Source organism: Ruditapes philippinarum, unplaced genomic scaffold, assembly GCF_026571515.1.
Source record: "Ruditapes philippinarum isolate M1 unplaced genomic scaffold, ASM2657151v2 ctg283_1_1_1_1, whole genome shotgun sequence".
Classification (NCBI taxonomy): Eukaryota; Metazoa; Mollusca; class Bivalvia; order Venerida; family Veneridae; genus Ruditapes; species Ruditapes philippinarum.
In genome coordinates, this window is record NW_026855710.1 from 412,865 (window position 1) to 433,096 (window position 20,232).

The window sequence follows — 20,232 nt, forward strand, 5'->3', positions numbered from 1 at the left end:
TGTTCAGGTTCATTCGACTCCAAATAAGGAACAGAAGTAATTACGTAAATTAAGACAGCAGTTGCTGTTATTTTTGATAAATCTGCATAAGAATTGCAAGAATCAATCATTAAAATCGTGAAATAAAGCATCTACATAATTTTTTTGAAAAAAATGTTAAAGTCGAATAAGGAATAGGGAACCAGTTCCTTATTCCTTATTCAACTCCGAATAAGGAACAGAAGGAAATAAGTAAAGAAAGACACCAGTTGCAGTTATTTTTGATAAATATGCAGCATAAGAATTGCAAGAATCAATCATTAAAATCTTGAAATAAAGCATCTACATAATTTTTTTTGAAAAAAATGTTATAGTCGAATAAGGAATAGGGAACCAGTTCCTTATTCCTTATTCAACTCCGAATAAGGGACAGAAGGAAATACGTAAATTCTTTCTGTCATTCACCTCTATTTATGCGCCAAATATCAACTAAATGCTTTCATAGTTAAGGAGATTTGCTCCGGGCAATCAATAATCATGAAACCTATAAACCCATCTGGATGTTTAGGCAAAAGTCTGTCTAGCAAACTCTTGTATGTTTGTCTGTCATTAAAACAAAACATCAATTTGTTGTTTCAGAGACACAACTTACTATGGTAAGCTACTTTATAACCATTACATTAATATTTAATCAGAAAAAAAAGTGTTATCCTTTAATGACAGTTATTTGAAAAGAAATAAAAGCTTTTCTCAAAAGTCTATATTACCATACAGACATTCAAGCATTTGTAAGTAGATAATGTGTTTTACTTACATTAACAACATGATACGAGAAAAGCTCAAATCATTTTATAGAAAAAATCACAAGATGAAAAATGAAGTTGTTCACATAGTCTTACGCAATTAACAGTAGAATTTTTAGGTTTTCATCTGTAAAAGCCGATGGTTATTATGAAATGTTTCTTTACTGTAGCTTCCACACGTTTGTAGTTCTATGTGATATATGATACAAATAACACATTTTCACTTATTTAAAGTATTGCTTTAAGTACGTTTTTTTGCCTGACACGAAGCAGTAGTGCATGAACTTGAGTATATCCGTGCATTTCTTTCTTTTGTGGCTGGACTTTATTTTTCAGCCCGTCATATAGCTTACCGGAACCATCGTGGAAAAATTCACATATGAAATGGTTTCCGTTCCCGTATGTTATGGCAAACACGGTATATCTGAAAAAAGCAAGTAAGAATATTTTGAGAGATTAAATTTGTAACGATATCCCTTTTAAGGGACATTGATATGCAAATCTACAACAGTCCAATTGTTGATCAGGATATGTTCACGGAATTGGCAGTTTATTTTTTCGAAAGATAAGAATATAAACCAGCTGTAAACACCATTTCCATACTAATTTGTCTTTCAATATTAAAACTAAAAATAATTCAATCATAAATCGTCATTACGGTATCGACACATGTGCGATGCAAAACCTCGTAGTATGGATCTGTAAAGTTGTAACAATAAATAATAACAACAACGATAACATCTATTCCATAGACAAAAAGTCGGATATTTTAAAAAGCAACTTTGACCATTATAATACAACACAGCATTGTATCCTTTTATGGTGGCTTAACTCTGAACTTTTGTTGTAATGACTTCATTATGAAGAATTTATTTTAAAGCTGTATTAATGTAAATGTGACAACCTGCTACTAGGGCCAACGGTAACGACTTCTCCAATCTTTGTCTTGAATACACATGCTTCAACATTGACAATAAGCAACTCTGGGAGAATGTCTCCGTTCTGAAAACGCCTTGGTTGCCACACTCTATGCCCCGTGCATATTCTAAAGACAAAGTTGTTAGAATAGTTAGTTGTATGGAATAGAATTAATGCATTTATTCTATCTTGCTTGATGACATTGGAACTTGCATTATGCTTAATTCCATCTTGCTTGATGACATTAGAACTTGCATTATGCTTGATACCATCTTGCTTGATGACATCGGAACTTGCATCATGCTTAATTCCATCTTGCTACATGACATTAGAACTTGCATTATGATTGATTCCATCTTGCTTTATGATATTTAAACGTTGCATTATTCTGAATTCCATTTTTCATTATTTCATTCAAACATTTCGTAGTGACCAATTCTTTCATTGAGTGATAACTATTAAACTGGAACACTATAAAATGTTAACGTCTTATACCTTTATGTATAAGCTACCTTTCTTCATGCTCTATACAAACCATTTACGGTTTAGTTTTTTTTTTGTATTACTTGTATGTAGAAGTCATTTAAAATTGACTATTTTTTGTTCCCTGATGGATTTTGTTAAAAGGGGACTTATTTGATTTACAGCTCGCATGGCGTGATTACTATTAGCTTTCGCTTATATCCATTATTCAGTGTTTATGCTTAATAAAGCTCGGTGTCTGAGGCTTTGTGGATTATGTTTGATCATCTTACATTATGATAAACAATTTAAACAATGTCTTGTGAACTGTTAAGGTGCGAGAACTCTGTTATCGATATCAACGGATTTTTTCCATGATTCGCCTATCATCGGAATTTTCCGTACATGTAAATACATGTATTACGGAATACCGTTAGGGCCATCGTGGTTATACGTTAAAATACAGAGGGAGACAATGCTATAAATACGTACCAAGCGCTTAATACATAAATTGCAGTGGAAAGAATATAAATACAAGTAGTAAGGATTATGCAATATAATTTTATACATGTATATGTATACAGTCTAATAGAAAAAATATGCTCGTAAACAGTTATTCAATGGGGCAGTTATACGTTCAGTGGCGGACTCAGGCCTTGGCTTAAGGGCTGCACCTACCCCAAAGAAACGTTGATGAGCTGGGATGGAATATATACGTGTAAGTTTCATGCAATAATGGTCATAGTGTACTCCGTTATCAAAACATATACTGCTGTCATCCAGTTGTTAAGCACCTGCCTACGATTGCGAAGGTCTTTATCTAATGACTTGGACATTGAAAAGGAAAACTTATTAATTGGCATTTTAACTTAATAACTGTCTCAGTCACTAAAAGTGGCGAATAGGTATGTAACACATTAAAATATACATGTATAATAAGGAAAGAAGGAAGTTGTTTATTTTTGTGACATGTGCATAGTCAATTACAAATGTTGGGCATATGTGTGTCTGATTATAGATCAAACATCCCGAACATACCAACACATTCACATACATTTGTGCTTAAAGATATACTATGCACATCTTTCAGTAATATATTTTTATCACAGAAATTTATTGAAATCTATAAAATTCTTACTAAATATGTTTTTATTTAAATAAAAACACACACACATAATGTATAGGAATCTGCTTTCCTTATTACGGGTCAAGTAAAGTTGTGCCTGTCTTTAAAAGAAACTTCCATATATATTTTTGTAATAACACTATACATGAATATTCATACTGCCCAATTACAGTGTAAAGTATTTAAATCACAATGTTTGTGTGAAGCCAAATTATATTTATTTTATTTTACAAAAAAAAATCAAGTTTGTACTGTACTAAGTCGTGGCCACGAGTTACTAAGTGACATGTGTGTGTTTTTTATTTATCTCTTTAGTTAAAGCCCTTTGTTGGGACAATTCTATGATAGAATTGGTCATTTTGTACGTACAAAGGCCTGTTAACATTGTTTATACCAAAACTTGAGAGGGACTCAGTCCTGGTTTATTTTATTGGGAAGGGACATTGCCCATGGACAGTAGATATCCTATAAGGATGGCTTGAGGGTCACAGGTCAGATAAATATATGACACTTCATGCAAATCCTTGTCTGATGAATGATTTAGAAAGAATAAGCCGTAGTTTATATAACCTTAAAAGATCAGTAGATGACACCTAATCATTTTTAGGCAATTTGGTCAGAAATCAGGGTCACAATGACGCTAAATCTTTGACCAATCAATAACTTTGTATAAATGGCACTTTTACGGACAAGTGAAGTAGGGGCCATCCTTGTTAGGAATATTAAAAATATAGTGTAATTTATTGGTTATTTATCTGTTTTGCACGATTTTAAATTAAAAATTTTTTTGTTGGGCCACACTAAAATTTTTTCGGGTAGAAGGTAATTTTCCCAAAGACTTATTTATTTGGCCAGCTTAGTAACCCCGTGGGCCCCACTTTGTTTTCGTTCCCCCGGAAATTAATTACTGTTGGCCCCGATTTTGTAATGTGGGCCCAAAATATAAACATTCCCCCGACTTAAATATTTTTGGGCCCACGACTTAGTAACCGTGGCCCAAAGAAAAGTATCTCGTGGCCAAGAGAAAATAAAAAACACACCCCCTTTAAATTCGGGGCCACTTAAGTTGAAAAAAATTAATTTTAATTTCACACACCTCAAAAAAAAAGTGTAAAAAATTGATAAGGGTGATTGCCACTTGTAGGATTTAAATTTATAGAGACATATAAATTTTTCCCCATGCTGGGGAATTTCAAAAAAACACGCACTTTTGTCTGTTCGCATTTTCGTGATTCTTTGTTTTTAAAATTTACATTCAGTCCCCCAATGTTCCTGTGTACGCCCCTATTAAAGTGGACGTACTTGTTTTACTCCACGTGCCAAAAATAAGGGATCATCCGGGAAAATAACGGGGATTTACCGTACAAAGCGAACATCTTCATAATATGAACACAAATTATTGCAATCGCATTCTGCTTATTGCCAATCTTAAGTGCTACTGTTCACATGCGATATAAATCGCTATCGTTGGTCACTTCGTTTCGATGCGCAGTGATCAATGTATTGCATATATATTTAATCAGTGGGAATAAATTGAAATGCTATGAATGCTAAGACCATCAAATCAGCCAAATTATTTGATCAAAATGAATATTACATCCGACAATAAGTGGCGATTTATAGCACATTTTAAAAATTTCAATTCCCTTTACTTAGTTATAAAGAAAAGTTATTTTTAAAAAACCCAAAAAAATCGTTTTTCCCTTAAAAAAAAAAATGCAATTTTAAACATTTTAGCATATTAAAAATTGAGTTTTATGGGTTTTGTAGGGGAAAAACAAGGTTTCCCAATTTCATAAAGGGGCATTTAGTAATCATTAAAGGGATTTTTGAATTTAGCAAAAACCCCGGTTTTCATGTATAAAGGAGTTTGGGAAACAAATAAAGAAATTCCGATATCATAAAGCAAGATGGAATAAATGCATTAATTCTGTTCCATATAGTTGTCAACTGTCCTTTTTACAATTTTATAAGTTATATAAAGCAATCGTACTTATGAAATTCCATCATCTTTTTTATAGATATAATGAAACACAGTAGTCAAAAGTGATATATCATTAGTTATAAAGATTCTTGACAGATTATATGGCCCTATATAAACGATTGTTTGTATATATAACCCGAGCCGCTAGGCGAGGGTTATATTGCATACAACCTTTTATATACGGCCTTATAACATGTCAGGAATCTTTATGACGAATATATAATACAGCATACTTCCTTTTTGGGGGAAATATGTGATTTCTACATAAACTGAAAGAAGCCGTGTATATAAAGCTATATAATACTGCACGTTTGTAACGTCGCTTTTCAATGGATAATCGTGACGTTTATATAATTTTATATACACGGCTGATGTCGATTCATAAATAAATCTTACTTTTTTTCTCTAAAAATGATGTATTATATAAAGATTGCTGAAAGGTTATATGGCCGTATATAAACAGATGTTTGCAATATAACCCTCGCCTAGCGGTTCGGGTTATATGTACAAATAGCCGTTGATATAGGGCCATATAACCTACCAACAATCTTTATAACTAATAATATAAACATCATTATTATCCAATGAAAAGTGACGTTACAAACGTGCAGTATTATAAAGTGTTATATAACTAGTTTCGTCCAATATTAGGCAACAGTTCGAACCCTTCATGCACACGAAGTAACTTTGGATTAAATAAAACTATGCAGAACAAAATTTACACCAATACCTCTTACGACCTTGACGCTTTTTTCTACATTTCTGTAAAACAATGTCCCTGTTACTTGACCAAAAATCCAAAGAGTCTTGGATTGTACGTCGTTCTGTATTACTGAAACAATACGAATAAGTCAAAATGATTTTGGCCATTGCTAGCTGCATAAACTATTTAAAAGAAACAGATTTTGGGTATCATTGACATACATGCATAGAAATTTCTTACAATCTTTTAAATGTTGTAGAAGTGGCGTATGCCTTGTAAAAGTTATAAGCTTTGTACACTACATTTGTGTTTTAGTAATTTGTATATTTTAACTATTTTGTCAGTCTTGTGATAATCTCAGAAGGTGTAGGGATATAGATCTGAATTTGTCCGTCTGGCTTTTCGTCCTTCAGTCCGTACGCCACATCTCTAGTTTGGAATATATTCTATCAACTATTTACTTATGAACCTGAAACTGCTTTTATCATTAAATCTTATTGAGCCTAAGTGCAATATATAGATACTGTTAATCTTCATTTCATTTTTTTTTCAGTTATTCCATTTTGCAATTTTTTATTCACATTTAATTTTGAATCAGAACTCAAAATATTATCTGAGGTTTCATAATTAATCATCCAAAGTGCATATATGTCACTAAGGCGTCATGCTGTGTATATTGACTGTAACTCTTTACACAATAAATTTTGAGTTATTGTCCCTAGTTTTTCATATTAATTAATATCTGTTCTGAATGTCAATCAAAAAGTATTTAAGATATCAATATGAAACTTCATAGTGCATAGACGTTTTTTTAAGAATTTGAAACTAAAAGAACATAAAAGCTAATACATAGTAACATTATTATGTGCTATAAACATTGCGAGGTGATATTACTGTAATGGAAATTGTAGTTTTGTTCTTTGAATTGTAGCGTAATTATAACTTACTGAAAAAACAATCTCTCCAGATGATCTTTGTTCGACTCTTTGCGGGCATTTATCATTTGAACAGATTGATTCTGACGTATGTGTCTGAAGGTCTCCATAATATCTCACGAAATGTTAATGTTCTGTCCCGAATAGATTAATGACATGGTCATTTACTAATTCGGGATTTGTGTTTCTTATCCATAACAATTTCCCCTCTGCCCAACGTCTTCTGGTGAACAGGTCGGATACTTCGAGAATAACTATTCCGATTCCACCACTCTCTGTCAGCCATTTTCTAACCTTCACATTGGATGTAAGAATGAAATGTAACATGAACAAAAGATTGTCAATTGTGCACGTGTTATCCAGTTATCTCTAGTTTCTCCTCCCCATGGACAGAATGGCATTTTTTTTTTTCAAAAAAATATGTAGATGCTTTATTTCACGGTTTGAATGATTGATCCTTGCAATTCTAATGCAGATTTATCAATAATAATTGCAACTGCTGTCTTTCTTTACGTAATAACTTCTGTTCCTTATTCGGAGTCGAATGAACCTGAACATTTTTTTTCCAAAATATTTTTATGCTAATGCTTTATTTCATGATTCTTATGATTGATCCTTGCAATTCTAATGCAGATTTATAAAAAAATAACTGCAACTGGTGTCTTTCTTTACGTATTTCCTTCTGTTCCTTATTCGGAGTTGAATAAGGAATAAGGAACTGGTTCCCTATTCCTTATTCGACTTTAACATTTTTTTTCAAAAAAAATTATGTAGATGCTTTATTTCATGATTTTAATGATTGATTCTTGCAATTCTTATGCAGTTTTATCAAAAATAACTACAACTGGTGTCTTTCTTTACGTAATAACTTCTGTTCCTTATTCGGAGTCGAATGAACCTGAACATTTTTTTTCCAAAATATTGTTATGCTTATGCTGTATTTCATGATTCTTATGATTAATCCTTGCAATTCTAATGCAGATTTATAAAAAATAACTGCAACTGGTGTCTTTCTTTACGTATTTCCTTCTGTTCCTTATTCGGAGTTGAATAAGGAATAAGGAACTGGTTCCCTATTCCTTATTCGACTTTAACATTTTTAAAAAAAAAAATTATGTAGATGATTTATTTCATAATTTTAATGATTGATTCTTGCAATTCTTATGCAAAATTATAAAAAAAAACTGCAACTGGTGTCTTTCTTTACGTAATAACTTCTGTTCCTTATTCGGAGTTGAATAAGGAATAAGGAACTGGTTCCCTATTCCTTATTCGACTTTAACATTTTTTTTTTCAAAAAAAAATGATGTAGATGCTTTATTTCATGATTTTAATGATTGATCCTTGCAATTCTTATGCAAATTTATCAAAAATAACTGCAACTAGTGTCTTTCTTTACATATATTCTTCTGTTCCTTATTCGGAGTTGAACAAGGAATAAGGAACTGGTTCCCTATTCCTTATTCGACTTTAACAATTTTTTTTAAAAAAAATTATGTAGATGCTTTATTTCATTATTTTAATGATTGATTCTTGCAATTCTTATGCAAATTTATCAAAAATAACTGCAACTAGTGTTTTTCTTTACGTTTTTTCTTCTGTACCTTATTCGGAGTTGAATAAGGAATAAGGAACTGGTTCCCTATTCCTTATTCGACTTAAACATTTTTTTCAAAAAATTTATGTAGATGCTTTACTTCACGGTTTTAATGATTGATCCTTGCAATTCTAATGCAGATTTATCAATAATAATTGCAACTGCTGTCTTTCTTTACGTAATAACTTCTGTTCCTTATTCGGAGTCGACTGAACCTGAACATTTTTTTTCCAAAATATTTTTATGCTAATGCTTTATTTCATGATTCTTATGATTGATCCTTGCAATTCTAATGCAGATTTATAAAATATAACTGCAACTGGTGTCTTTCTTTACAGAAGGAATTCTGTTCCTTATTCGGAGTTGAATAAGGAATAAGGAAATGGTTCCCTATTCCTTATTCGACTTTAACTTTTTTTTCAATTTTTTTTTATGTAGATGCTTTATTTCATGATTTTAATGATTGATGCTTGCAATTCTTATGCAGATTTATCAAAAATAACTGCAACTGGTGTCTTTCTTTACGTAATAACTTCTGTTCCTTATTCGGAGTTGAATAAGGAATAAGAACTTGGTTCCCCACTCCTTATTCGACTTTAACATTTTTTTTTAAAAAAAATTATGTAGGTGCTTTATTTCATGATTTTAATGATTGATCCTTGCAATTCTTATGCAAATTTATAAAAAATAACTGCAACTGGTGTCTTTCTTTACATATTTTCTTCTGTTCCTTATTCGGAGTTGAATAAGGAATAAGGAACTGGTTCCCTATTCCTTATTCGACTTTAACATTTTTGTCCAAAAAAAAATTATGTAGATGCTTTATTTCATGATTTTAATGATTGATCCTTGCAATTCTTATGCAAATTTATCAAAAGTAACTGCAACTGGTGTCTTTCTTTACGTATTTTCTTCTGTTCCTTATTCGGAGTTGAATAAGGAATAAGGAACTGATTCCCTATTCCTTATTCGACTTTAACATTTTAAAAAGAAAAAAATTATGTAGATGCTTTTTTTCATGATTTTAATGATTGATCCTTGCAATTCTTATGCAGATTTATCAAAAATAACTGCAACTGGTGTCTTTCTTTACGTATTTTCTCTGTTTCTTATTCGGAGTTGAATAAGGAATAAGGAACTGGTTCCCTATTCCTTATTCGACTTTAACATTTTTTTTCAAAAAAAATTATGTAGATGCTTTATTTCATGATTTTAATGATTGATCCTTGCAATTCTTATGCAAATTTATCAAAAATAACTGCAACTAGTGTCTTTCTTTACATATCTTCTTCTGTTCCTTATTCGGAGTTGAACAAGGAATAAAGAACTGGTTCCCTATTCCTTATTCGACTTTAACATTTTTTTCAAAAAAAAAATTATGTAGATGCTTTATTTCATTATTTTAATGATTCATCCTTGCAATTCTTATGCAAATTTATCAAAAATAACTGCAACTGGTGTCTTTCTTTACGTTTTTTCTTCTGTTCCTTATTCGGAGTTGAATAAGGAATAAGGAACTGGTTCCCTATTCCTTATTCGACTTTAACATTTTTTTCAAAAAATTTATGTAGATGCTTTACTTCACGGTTTTAATGATTGATCCTTGCAATTCTAATGCAGATTTATCAATAATAATTGCAACTGCTGTCTTTCTTTACGTAATAACTTCTGTTCCTTATTCGGAGTCGACTGAACCTGAACATTTTTTTTCCAAAATATTTTTATGCTAATGCTTTATTTCATGATTCTTATGATTGATCCTTGCAATTCTAATGCAGATTTATAAAAAATAACTGCAACTGGTGTCTTTCTTTACGTATTTCCTTCTGTTCCTTATTCGGAGTTGAATAAGGAATAAGGAACTGGTTTCCTATTCCTTATTCGACTTTAACATTTTTCTCAAAAAAAATTATGTAGATGCTTTATTTCATGATTTTAATGATTGATTCTTGCAATTCTTATGCAGATTTATCAAAAATAACTGCAACTGGTGTCTTTCTTTACGTAATAACTTCTGTTCCTTATTCGGGGTTGAATAAGGAATAAGGAACTGGTTCCCTATTCCTTATTCGACTTTAACATTTTTTTTCAAAAAAATTTATGTAGAAGCTTTATTTCATGATTTTAATGATTGATCCTTGCAATTCTTATGCAAATTTATCAAAAATAACTGAAACTGGTGTCTTTCTTTACATATTTTCTTCTGTTCCTTATTCGGAGTTGAATAAGGAATAAGGAACTGGTTCCCTATTCCTTATTCGACTTTAACATTTTTGTCAAAAAAAATTTATGTAGATGCTTTATTTCATGATTTTAATGATTGATCCTTGCAATTCTTATGCAAATTTATCAAAAATAACTGCAACTGGAATCTTTCTTTACGTATTTCCTTCTGTTCCTTATTCGGAGTTGAATAAGGAATAAGGAACTGGTTTCCTATTCCTTATTCGACTTTAACATTTTTCTCAAAAAAAATTATGTAGATGCTTTATTTGCAACTGGTGTCTTTCTTTACGTATTTCCTTCTGTTCCTTATTCGGAGTTGAATAAGGAATAAGGAAATGGTTCCCTATTCCTTATTCGACTTTAACATTTTTTTCAATTTTTTTTATGTAGATGCTTTATTTCATGATTTTTAATGATTGATGCTTGCAATTCTTATGCAGATTTATCAAAAATAACTGCAACTGGTGTCTTTCTTTACGTAATAACTTCTGTTCCTTATTCGGAGTTGAATAAGGAATAAGAAACTGGTTCCCCATTCCTTATTCGACTTTAACATTTTTTTTTCAAAAAAAATTATGTAGGTGCTTTATTTCATGATTTTAATGATTGATCCTTGCAATTCTTATGCAAATTTATAAAAAATAACTGCAACTGGTGTCTTTCTTTACATATTTTCTTCTGTTCCTTATTCGGAGTTGAATAAGGAATAAGGAACTGGTTCCCTATTCCTTATTCGACTTTAACATTTTTGTCCAAAAAAAATTATGTAGATGCTTTATTTCATGATTTTAATGATTGATCCTTGCAATTCTTATGCAAATTTATCAAAAATAACTGAAACTGGTGTCTTTCTTTACATATTTTCTTCTGTTCCTTATTCGGAGTTGAATAAGGAACTGGTTCCCTATTCCTTATTCGACTTTAACATTTTTGTCAAAAAAAATTATGTAGATGCTTTATTTCATGATTTTAATGATTGATCCTTGCAATTCTTATGCAAATTTATCAAAAATAACTGCAACTGGTGTCTTTCTTTACGTATTTTCTTTTGTTCCTTATTCGGAGTTGAATAAGGAATAAGGAACTGGTTCCCTATTCCTTATTCGACTTTAACACTTTTTTCCAAAATAATTTATGCAGATTCTTTATGCAATGATTTGAATGAGGTATAAATTTTATTTTAAATAAATACTAATTCTGCTGTTCCTTATTTAGATTTGAATAAGGAATCAGGAACTAGTTCCCTATTCCTTATTCGAAAAAGGAATAAGGAACTGATTCCTTATTCCTTATTCGGAAAAGGAATAAGGAATAAGGAATAGGGAAGTAACTTTATGTACATTCTTTATTGTAGCTATTTCACATGCGTCTCTTTTGCAGTTGGTTTTATTCCATACATGACATGCAACATTTTGTCTAGTAACTGAGTTTCCTTAAACCGTAAGGGTTGTTAGGACGGCCTTGAGATCAAAACATGCAACATAAACGCATGTGTCACTTTTTGCTTCAGCTTTATTTCTAGCCCTTTCTTCTGGTGCATTTTCCGTCTGGTTTTGATATTCAATATATTTTTACTTGAGCGTGCCACCTTGCCTTTCTTCTATTGTACATTGTACATAATGGACATTGGTCTCTCTTGGGTTTGTAATATGATAGATTGTAATTTTCACAAAAAAATCTTCCTATACGTATGTTGCTTAACAGGATTTATTTCCTTCTTTTCGCATTCAATAGTTTACAGTTTCCACATCTTTTTAATGTTTAAGTCATGTGATAGGTATAGTTTCTTTTAATTTTTGTTCTTCCATAATGAGATTTTAGGAAATTACTCTTTATGCTGTTTCATCAATTTAACTTTATCAAAATCTAGTTTATTTGAAGATGTACAATGTACGCTTCCCTCTCATGTTTCTCCTTCCATATACCTCATGTTCCTTGTTGGCAAGTGTATAGTCAATTGCTTTTCTTTTTAAGTCCAATGTTTTTGTAAAGAAGTCATTTATACACTATCATCATCTTCACATTATTATAATTCCTCAATAATTTATTAAGAGAGAAACAATACTCTGGGAAACATTGTTATATGTGATGTCCTTTTCAACATCTAGATGTGTATTCATTATAAGCTAAAAGGTACCAAGCAAACAATTTGTAATATAAAATAATCTTTAGGGTTGTAAATTCTTTGTGTGCAGAAAGGGACCATGTGACATATGATTCCTTTTTTGCATTAAAATAAGTGTTCAAAACTTATATAGTCATTCAATGCAAAACGGTACTATGTGACACTTGGTACTTTTTTGCTCAAAGTGGTATGCATATGGCACCTTTTTGCATCAAAAAATTAAAAAATATCTACATTGTACTTGTTTACATAACCTTATATGTCTGTAAATAAACAGGATAATACAAAGATATTTCTACATATTAAAGATTACATTGAAACAAAATGGAAAATGTTAAAAAGTCATTTTTGGCAAGAATGTTGCTTGGTACCTTTTTTCTTTAATGGGGCGACATTATATTGGTATATGAAATAAAAAACTGTCACTTAAAGAGACATCATTAAAAGTATATTCACTCTGATTAAGTGCGTCACAGTATGGAAATTAATGTAATTGAGACACTGCACTCTGTTATGTTGCGGAAATTAGAAACAAAATATCGCGAATTTAAATTTCTGACCCCGTCGTCGCGAATTCATGAATACGCGAAATAATTCAGCAATGTGGTTTTCACGAAATAAAGATCACGCGAATATAAAGTGACTTAAAGTAGTAAAGTAAAATTTCGGTAATTAGTATCTTTCCCTTTTTACAGTTCATTCTTATTGCTAATACTAATCAAGCATATTGCTAACACAAACAAGCTTTTACTTTAATATCTTTATTTGATCTTTGTTCTCATTATTATTGTGTTTTATGTCATTTATCATGACTCTTTATTGAATATAGAAAGTTATTCTCTGTATTTTCTTTGGTATACTTTTACCCGGATGCAAGTATTTACAGGTAATAATATTGTGATTATCGCCAAACATCATATTACTTTGATTATGTACAACAATTTTTTAAACCACTTAATTGTCTAGCTGGCTGTCTGGTGCTTACAGTTTCTTGAGAAGAAAGATTTGTGTGAAGGTAGAAATACGAAGGCGAGATTCTTTTTTTAGGCACGATGCGATTACTGGTAAGCAGTAAGCAGTCATCTGGCACGACTAAATTACTTGACATCTTTACCAGCCTAATATGTATGAAAGTAATTGGGACTTTAGAGTTAATACTGATGAGGGAAATCCGTATTTAAATTCTGAAATTTCCTCTGATGAAGTCATCAAAAGTATACAAACATTGAAATGTGGAAAATCACAGGGAAGTGATGGCATTGGAGCAGAATTTTAAATAAAAATTTCTTCGTCATTAATCGCACATGTTCGTTGTAAATTGTTAAATAAGATATTTAGTACTTGCCCCCCACCCGACATTTGGAGAAATAGTATAATAGTGCGCATGTACAAATCTGGGCCTCTGGATGACCCTTCAAATTATAATAGAGGAATTTCTTTAATCAATGCTATGTGTCAGATATTTTCTAATATATATATAATATGGTAGGTTATATAAATGGGCTGAGAAATTCGATAAAATAGATGAATCACAAGCCGGTTACTCTACATTTGATAATATTTTTATATTACAAAGAATGGTACAAACTTGTATTATTAAACTGTGTTCTGTATGTAGATTTAAAAAAGCATCACAATCCTATAAACATGCTACCAGACAAGGGGACGTAACGTGTACGATTATGATTAACTTGTATATAAATGAGTTACCTCCCTTTCTGTCGCGGCAAATTCACGATTATATGCATTCTTTTCGCTTATGATGTTGCAAATTGCGCCGATACTGCGATTGAACTTCAGTCTCAGTTAAATTCATGTTCAGAATTTTGTAATAATACCGGTATGTCTATAAATGAGAATAAAACTGAAATTATTGTATATAGAAATTGGGTGGGGGCAGAAAAATGGTTCTACAACGGCAGTTAATAAATGTCACCTCAATATACAAAAACACGGGTCTTTCATTTACGCCTAAATTATCTTGGACAAAAGCAAAAACTGAACTTGCTGCACAAGCTAGGAAATCTATTTATGCTATTAAATCATATCAATGAAGTTTTGGAAGTTCTTACTATGATTAATTTAAATTATTTCATATCTATGTCAGAACATAGATATCCTAGAAATTGTTATTTGAGACAATGATGGAAAGAAAAATTGGGCTACTTCAGTAAAGAACTTATTGTATACTTATGGGTTTGGTTTTGTATGGCTTAGTCAAGAAATTGGGGATATCAATCTATTTAACAAAGGATTGTTGATTGCAAAACACAAATTTGGATGGAAGAAATTCAGAATTCAACCCGATGTGACACCTATAAATTTTCAAATCTATGTTAAAACTTGAAAACTATTTATCTATTGATATGCCATTTTATGTAACAAATCATTATCGAGATTTAGATGTTCTATATAGAAACTGGACGACATTTGGGTATACCAAGATATGAGCGAATTTGCCAACACTGTTTGCAAAATTATAAAAATTCTTTTATCGAAGATGAATTTCATGTATTTTTTATTTGTAACAAATTTTCCCAACAAAGACAACGTTATATATCTCCATGGTACAGTCATGATCATACATTCCAAATTTTTTGTAATCTGATTAAAACTCAAAATGAAGAAAAAATTTTTGTTCATGAAATTATGAACATTGTTGATAACTAAGCGGGTGTGGGTATTACCGAACACTTAAGGTGAAATAAGTAGTATTCGGTAATACACGCAGTAATCACGATTTTCAATTGACATTTGACGAATATGAGTTTTCCTTTACATTTACATGCAAGAAACACTTATCTACGCACATTATCTAAAGAGTTATGACATTTCATATATTAGACCTGACTGCTTCTATTACCGACCATATGCGTGTAATACCGAACACACATGCGTGTATTTCCGAACACTGCCAACTTTTTAAAAAAAACGTTAATCTTCACCTGAAATATAGATAAATTAAAAACAAATCATTTCACTATTGATGTAAGCATTAATGTTTCGCAAGTATTCACTATTGAACAATGTATTACCAGAGACATAGATAACATGTTATATTACGTGTTCAAATGTGTAAATATTAAATAATTTAAAGACAAATTAATTTTCATTCAATAACAGCTGACCTTGTGATCTTAACAATATTTGTACTCAAAAGAGGTACTTGTCAGATACTCAGGTAATGTGAAATCTACGTAAATCTGTATCTTTTAACTCCTCCCTAAGGAAGTGTTTGAACTCAGAAAACAATCTTTTAACCTTATTTGGGAAACAATCGATCTCTCTCTCTCTCTCTCCCTTTCTCTTTTCCAAGCTGAATGGTTGTACGAAGAGTCAGTTCAGGGTTGCGGCGAAAGTAACCCTCCAACCAAGATCTGCTAGATTTGTTTTCACGAAAGCTGTTCAGGGACTTTCACCATAAAGTATTTTCAAGTTCAAGTGTGTGCAAGCTCTTGTCTTGTGCCTCCATAGCCGATAATTGAGACATGACGTGCATGACCAATTCTACAATACGTCTATCTTCAGACTTTAGTTAGAACTGGCCAACTTATGACCGGGACAGTATTGTGAGGGGTGGACTATGGACTCCCATCCTTTTTTTGATGCTTGGTTTCAACTAAAAGAGTTTAAACGATCTAATTCAGCTACATGGTCAAGCATTTTAATTCTGCTCAATTACGCTCTCGTTTTGCGTTTTTCTCCCTGCTCATTCATAAAAAGAAATTGTCTATGTCTGTCTGATCATTTTTTTCTTTCTCAAGAGCTATTTATTTGTTTATCTATAAATTTATTTGTTATTCTATTTTTATATTTACTTATTCATTCATTTATCTTTCTATATATATTTTTGATTGGTTGAATGAAAGCATTAATTAATGAAAGCATTTTAATCAATTGATTGATAATTGCTTAATTAATTAATTTATTTATTTTTATTATTTATTTAGATTTATGAAATTATTTATTTTGTATTTAGATAAATTTATAACGCTATAATAATGATAACTGTGTTGTTTTAATCAGTGTAAGCATTGCGTTCGGTAATACACACATGACAAAAATTAACTGCTTGTAATTCCGAACATGCAAATAACTCAGTAAATAAATATCTAAGTGACATATTGAGTTATTTCCCATATCACAGTACATGTTTTAGTTTCACAAATAACAAGAAACATGTGACTTATCAAAATCACGTGACCAGATAACCTTATGACGTCAAGTATCTAAAATTAGAATATTTGTAACGGAGTACATACTTGTCAAGCGTAGTAGTATTTTAGTCTTGGAAATCTTTGCTTTGTCAAGTATCACGTTGGCAATATTACAGATATGTCGGGAAAGGAAGTGACATCATGTTTCTGATGTCACTGCCTTATAAGGAGAACATTAAGAAGGTTATGGTGGAAAAAAATTGTGTTCGGAAATACACGCACGTTCGGTAATACCCACACCGCTCTATAATAAATAGGAAAACATGTCGTAGATAACAAAGTGTATTGTAGACACAGCTAAATATGCATATCTGTTTTCAGTAGCGTAGCCGGGCATACGCCAGTACGCCGTAGGCGTACTAAACGAAAATGAATTTTAAAAAATCAAAAAGTCTTAAATGTTGAAAACAGTAGTCCAAATCAGTACCCTAACCCGTGTTAGGCACCGCCGTGAGTTTTGACGGAGAAAAAAGGATTTGCTGACAAAAAATATTTTGTTATTAAGCGATTTAAATAGTGTATCGGTATTTTTGTTGCAAGTGTAGAACAGCTAACTAGTACCTAGGTAGATCTAGTACTATAAGACAGTGTCATGCGTATTGACTTGTTTGTATCTTATCGTAGAATCCTATTATATTCCGAATGTTGTTTACATAAGAAGTTATACTAGCGGGAAAAATCAAATGGCGTCCCAACGTAAAATGTCCGAAGAACATGAGCCTCCTTATGTTGATATTTTCAACTGCACCATTTTAAACGATGAGTTGAAAGTCACTTTATTAAAGTCAGATAGGCCTGATGTCCATAAATATGCATTTAAATCGAGGTATATTTATGCAGATCAAGAAATTTAAAGTAGGTAAAATAATGCAATTTATCATTAAATCATATTCAAATGTATTTTTTTCTTTCAAATTACATCAAATATTATTATATTTTATTTTTAACTAGATCTATAATAAAACTGAAATATAAAGTCATTTTTAAACGTTGTCTAGGGCGTACGGACGAAGCTACCTTTACCAGGGAAGTGAGAAAGTTGGTTACATGGTGGACAGATGGAGCACTTGCGTTGGACCGTCCACAAGCTCCTGATACACTTCTAGGAACATTGCCACTGGCTAATGAGCAGTACTATCCCAATGTCCGTCCTTGTTTGTTAGTACTGCTCACTATGCCAGTGTCTACGGCTACAGCTGAACGATCGTTCAGCACCATGAAGAGATCTACCATGACTACAGAGCGGCTGTCTGGGCCTGGCCTCATGAATATTTACAGAGACATGAAAAATTATTCTGAGTACATAGTTGACAAATTTGCTGCAAGAAAACAACACCGCCTTGCATTTGTCTTCAGAGAATAACCATATCTGCATAGATATCACATACCCGTGCCGATTTTGCGACTCCGTAAAAATGGTATTGCACTGGCATAATTATATTTTGACAAGACATCATTTGCGTTACATAAACATAACGCTAAGATGCGCTAAATGTTAGTGTTATTCTATAGGCGCTTCAATGAAAAATGTTTCTCTATCACTTCAAACGGTCTTTGTTTTTGCTGTGTGATAAATAGAATATTAAATGCGTGTAAGTTTATTGCTTAATTTATTGAACGTGTTGAATAAAATATTATTATGCTAGCCAGAGGCTCACATAATATCATTTTATTCAACTCGTTAAATAAATTCAGTATTAAACTTACACTCTTTCAATATCCTTTATTTATTACATAAGAAAGAAATTAAATATGTTGTCAAATGTCTCCAGATTGCGTTATTTTGCATCTATAAATCCAAATTTTCTCGGGGGAAGTCCCCCGAACCCCCTTCCATTTACAAAGGGAGGATGATACCCCCTCCCTTAACTCGCCAGAGGCTCACATTATACATGATTTTATTCAACTAATTAAATAAATTTAGTATTAAACTTACTCTCTTTCAATATCCTCTATTTATTAGATAAGAAGGGAATTAAATATGTTGTCAAATGTCTCCAGATTGCGTTATTTTGCATCTATAAATTCAAATTTTCTCGGGGAAAATCCCCAGAACCCCCTTCCTTTTACAAAGGGAGGGGGACACCCCCCTCCCTTTACCCGCCAGAGGCTCACATAATATATGATTTTATTCAACTCATTAAATAAATTTAGTATTAAACTTACACTCTTTCAATATCCTCTATTTATTAGATAAGAAGGGAATTGAATATGTTTTCAAATGTCTCCAGATTGCGTTATTTTGCATCTTTAAATCCAAATTTTCTCGGCGGAATACCCCCGAACCCCCTGCCATTTAAAAAGGGAGGGGGCCACCCCCTCCCTTAACCCACCCCCAAGGCGTATAATTACATTTGGCCGCGCTACGCCACTGGTTTTGATTATATTTTGTAAATATACTCGTAAAAGCCTGAAGCCTTTTATTTGCAAAATAAAATGTTGTTGTTGTAGTTGTTTAATAGGATATTAACTGATTATATTTCGAATTGAGAAGTATATAAAGATATATATGCACTAACAATGTTTTAAAAAAAAGACTCATAGAAGTAATTAACTTAAGTATGAAGGAACGGGTTTTGTGAAACTATGGATAAACTTGAAATCATTTGTGGGTGACCGTTCGTCATACTGATTAAAAGTAGCAATGCACTTGTAACAGATACTATTATATCTGTGATACTATGTAGAATTCCGATTCACATAATTATATATATTTAATACACTTGTTACTATATATAGTAACAAAATTGCCTATGATTTCAACTGATTATGAGTGTCACGTGACCTATTATGAGTTTGCAGCCCGGGGCCGAGAACTAGTTATCAGCCCGCAGAACATGTGCACGTGCACAAACTGAAACAATGACGTCATATTTTACGTCATCAAACAGTTAACTGTAAAAGTGAAAGTAGGTTGTCAGCACGAATTGCTTTATTTTTATTATGAGAGCTTAAGCGTATTTAGTACAAACACATTTTTGTTACTATTGAAATTTGAAGAAATAATATGACAAATTCATTCCGAAAAAAATGAAAATAAAACTTGCTTCTAGATTCTACTGCTTTCAACATACAAACAGTAAACATCTCTGTACAGCACAGTAGAAGAGTAGACAAGAATTTCAACGAAAGAACTTTGTTGTTGTATTATTAAAAA

General features: G+C 31.6%; 1 protein-coding gene across 1 annotated transcript; it reads right to left on the minus strand.

Annotated features, from left to right (window-relative positions):
- Positions 1 to 271: 271 nt before the first annotated feature.
- LOC132744150 (uncharacterized) lies at positions 272 to 6,587 on the minus strand. The gene is made up of 3 exons (XM_060732768.1): positions 6,003 to 6,587; positions 1,687 to 1,827; positions 272 to 1,206 (listed from the first exon to the last, which is right to left on the minus strand). Exons 1-3 carry the CDS (start codon positions 6,152 to 6,154, stop codon positions 1,011 to 1,013), a joined length of 489 nt encoding a protein of 162 aa, XP_060588751.1. The 5' UTR covers positions 6,155 to 6,587; the 3' UTR covers positions 272 to 1,010.
- Positions 6,588 to 20,232: the final 13,645 nt, after the last annotated feature.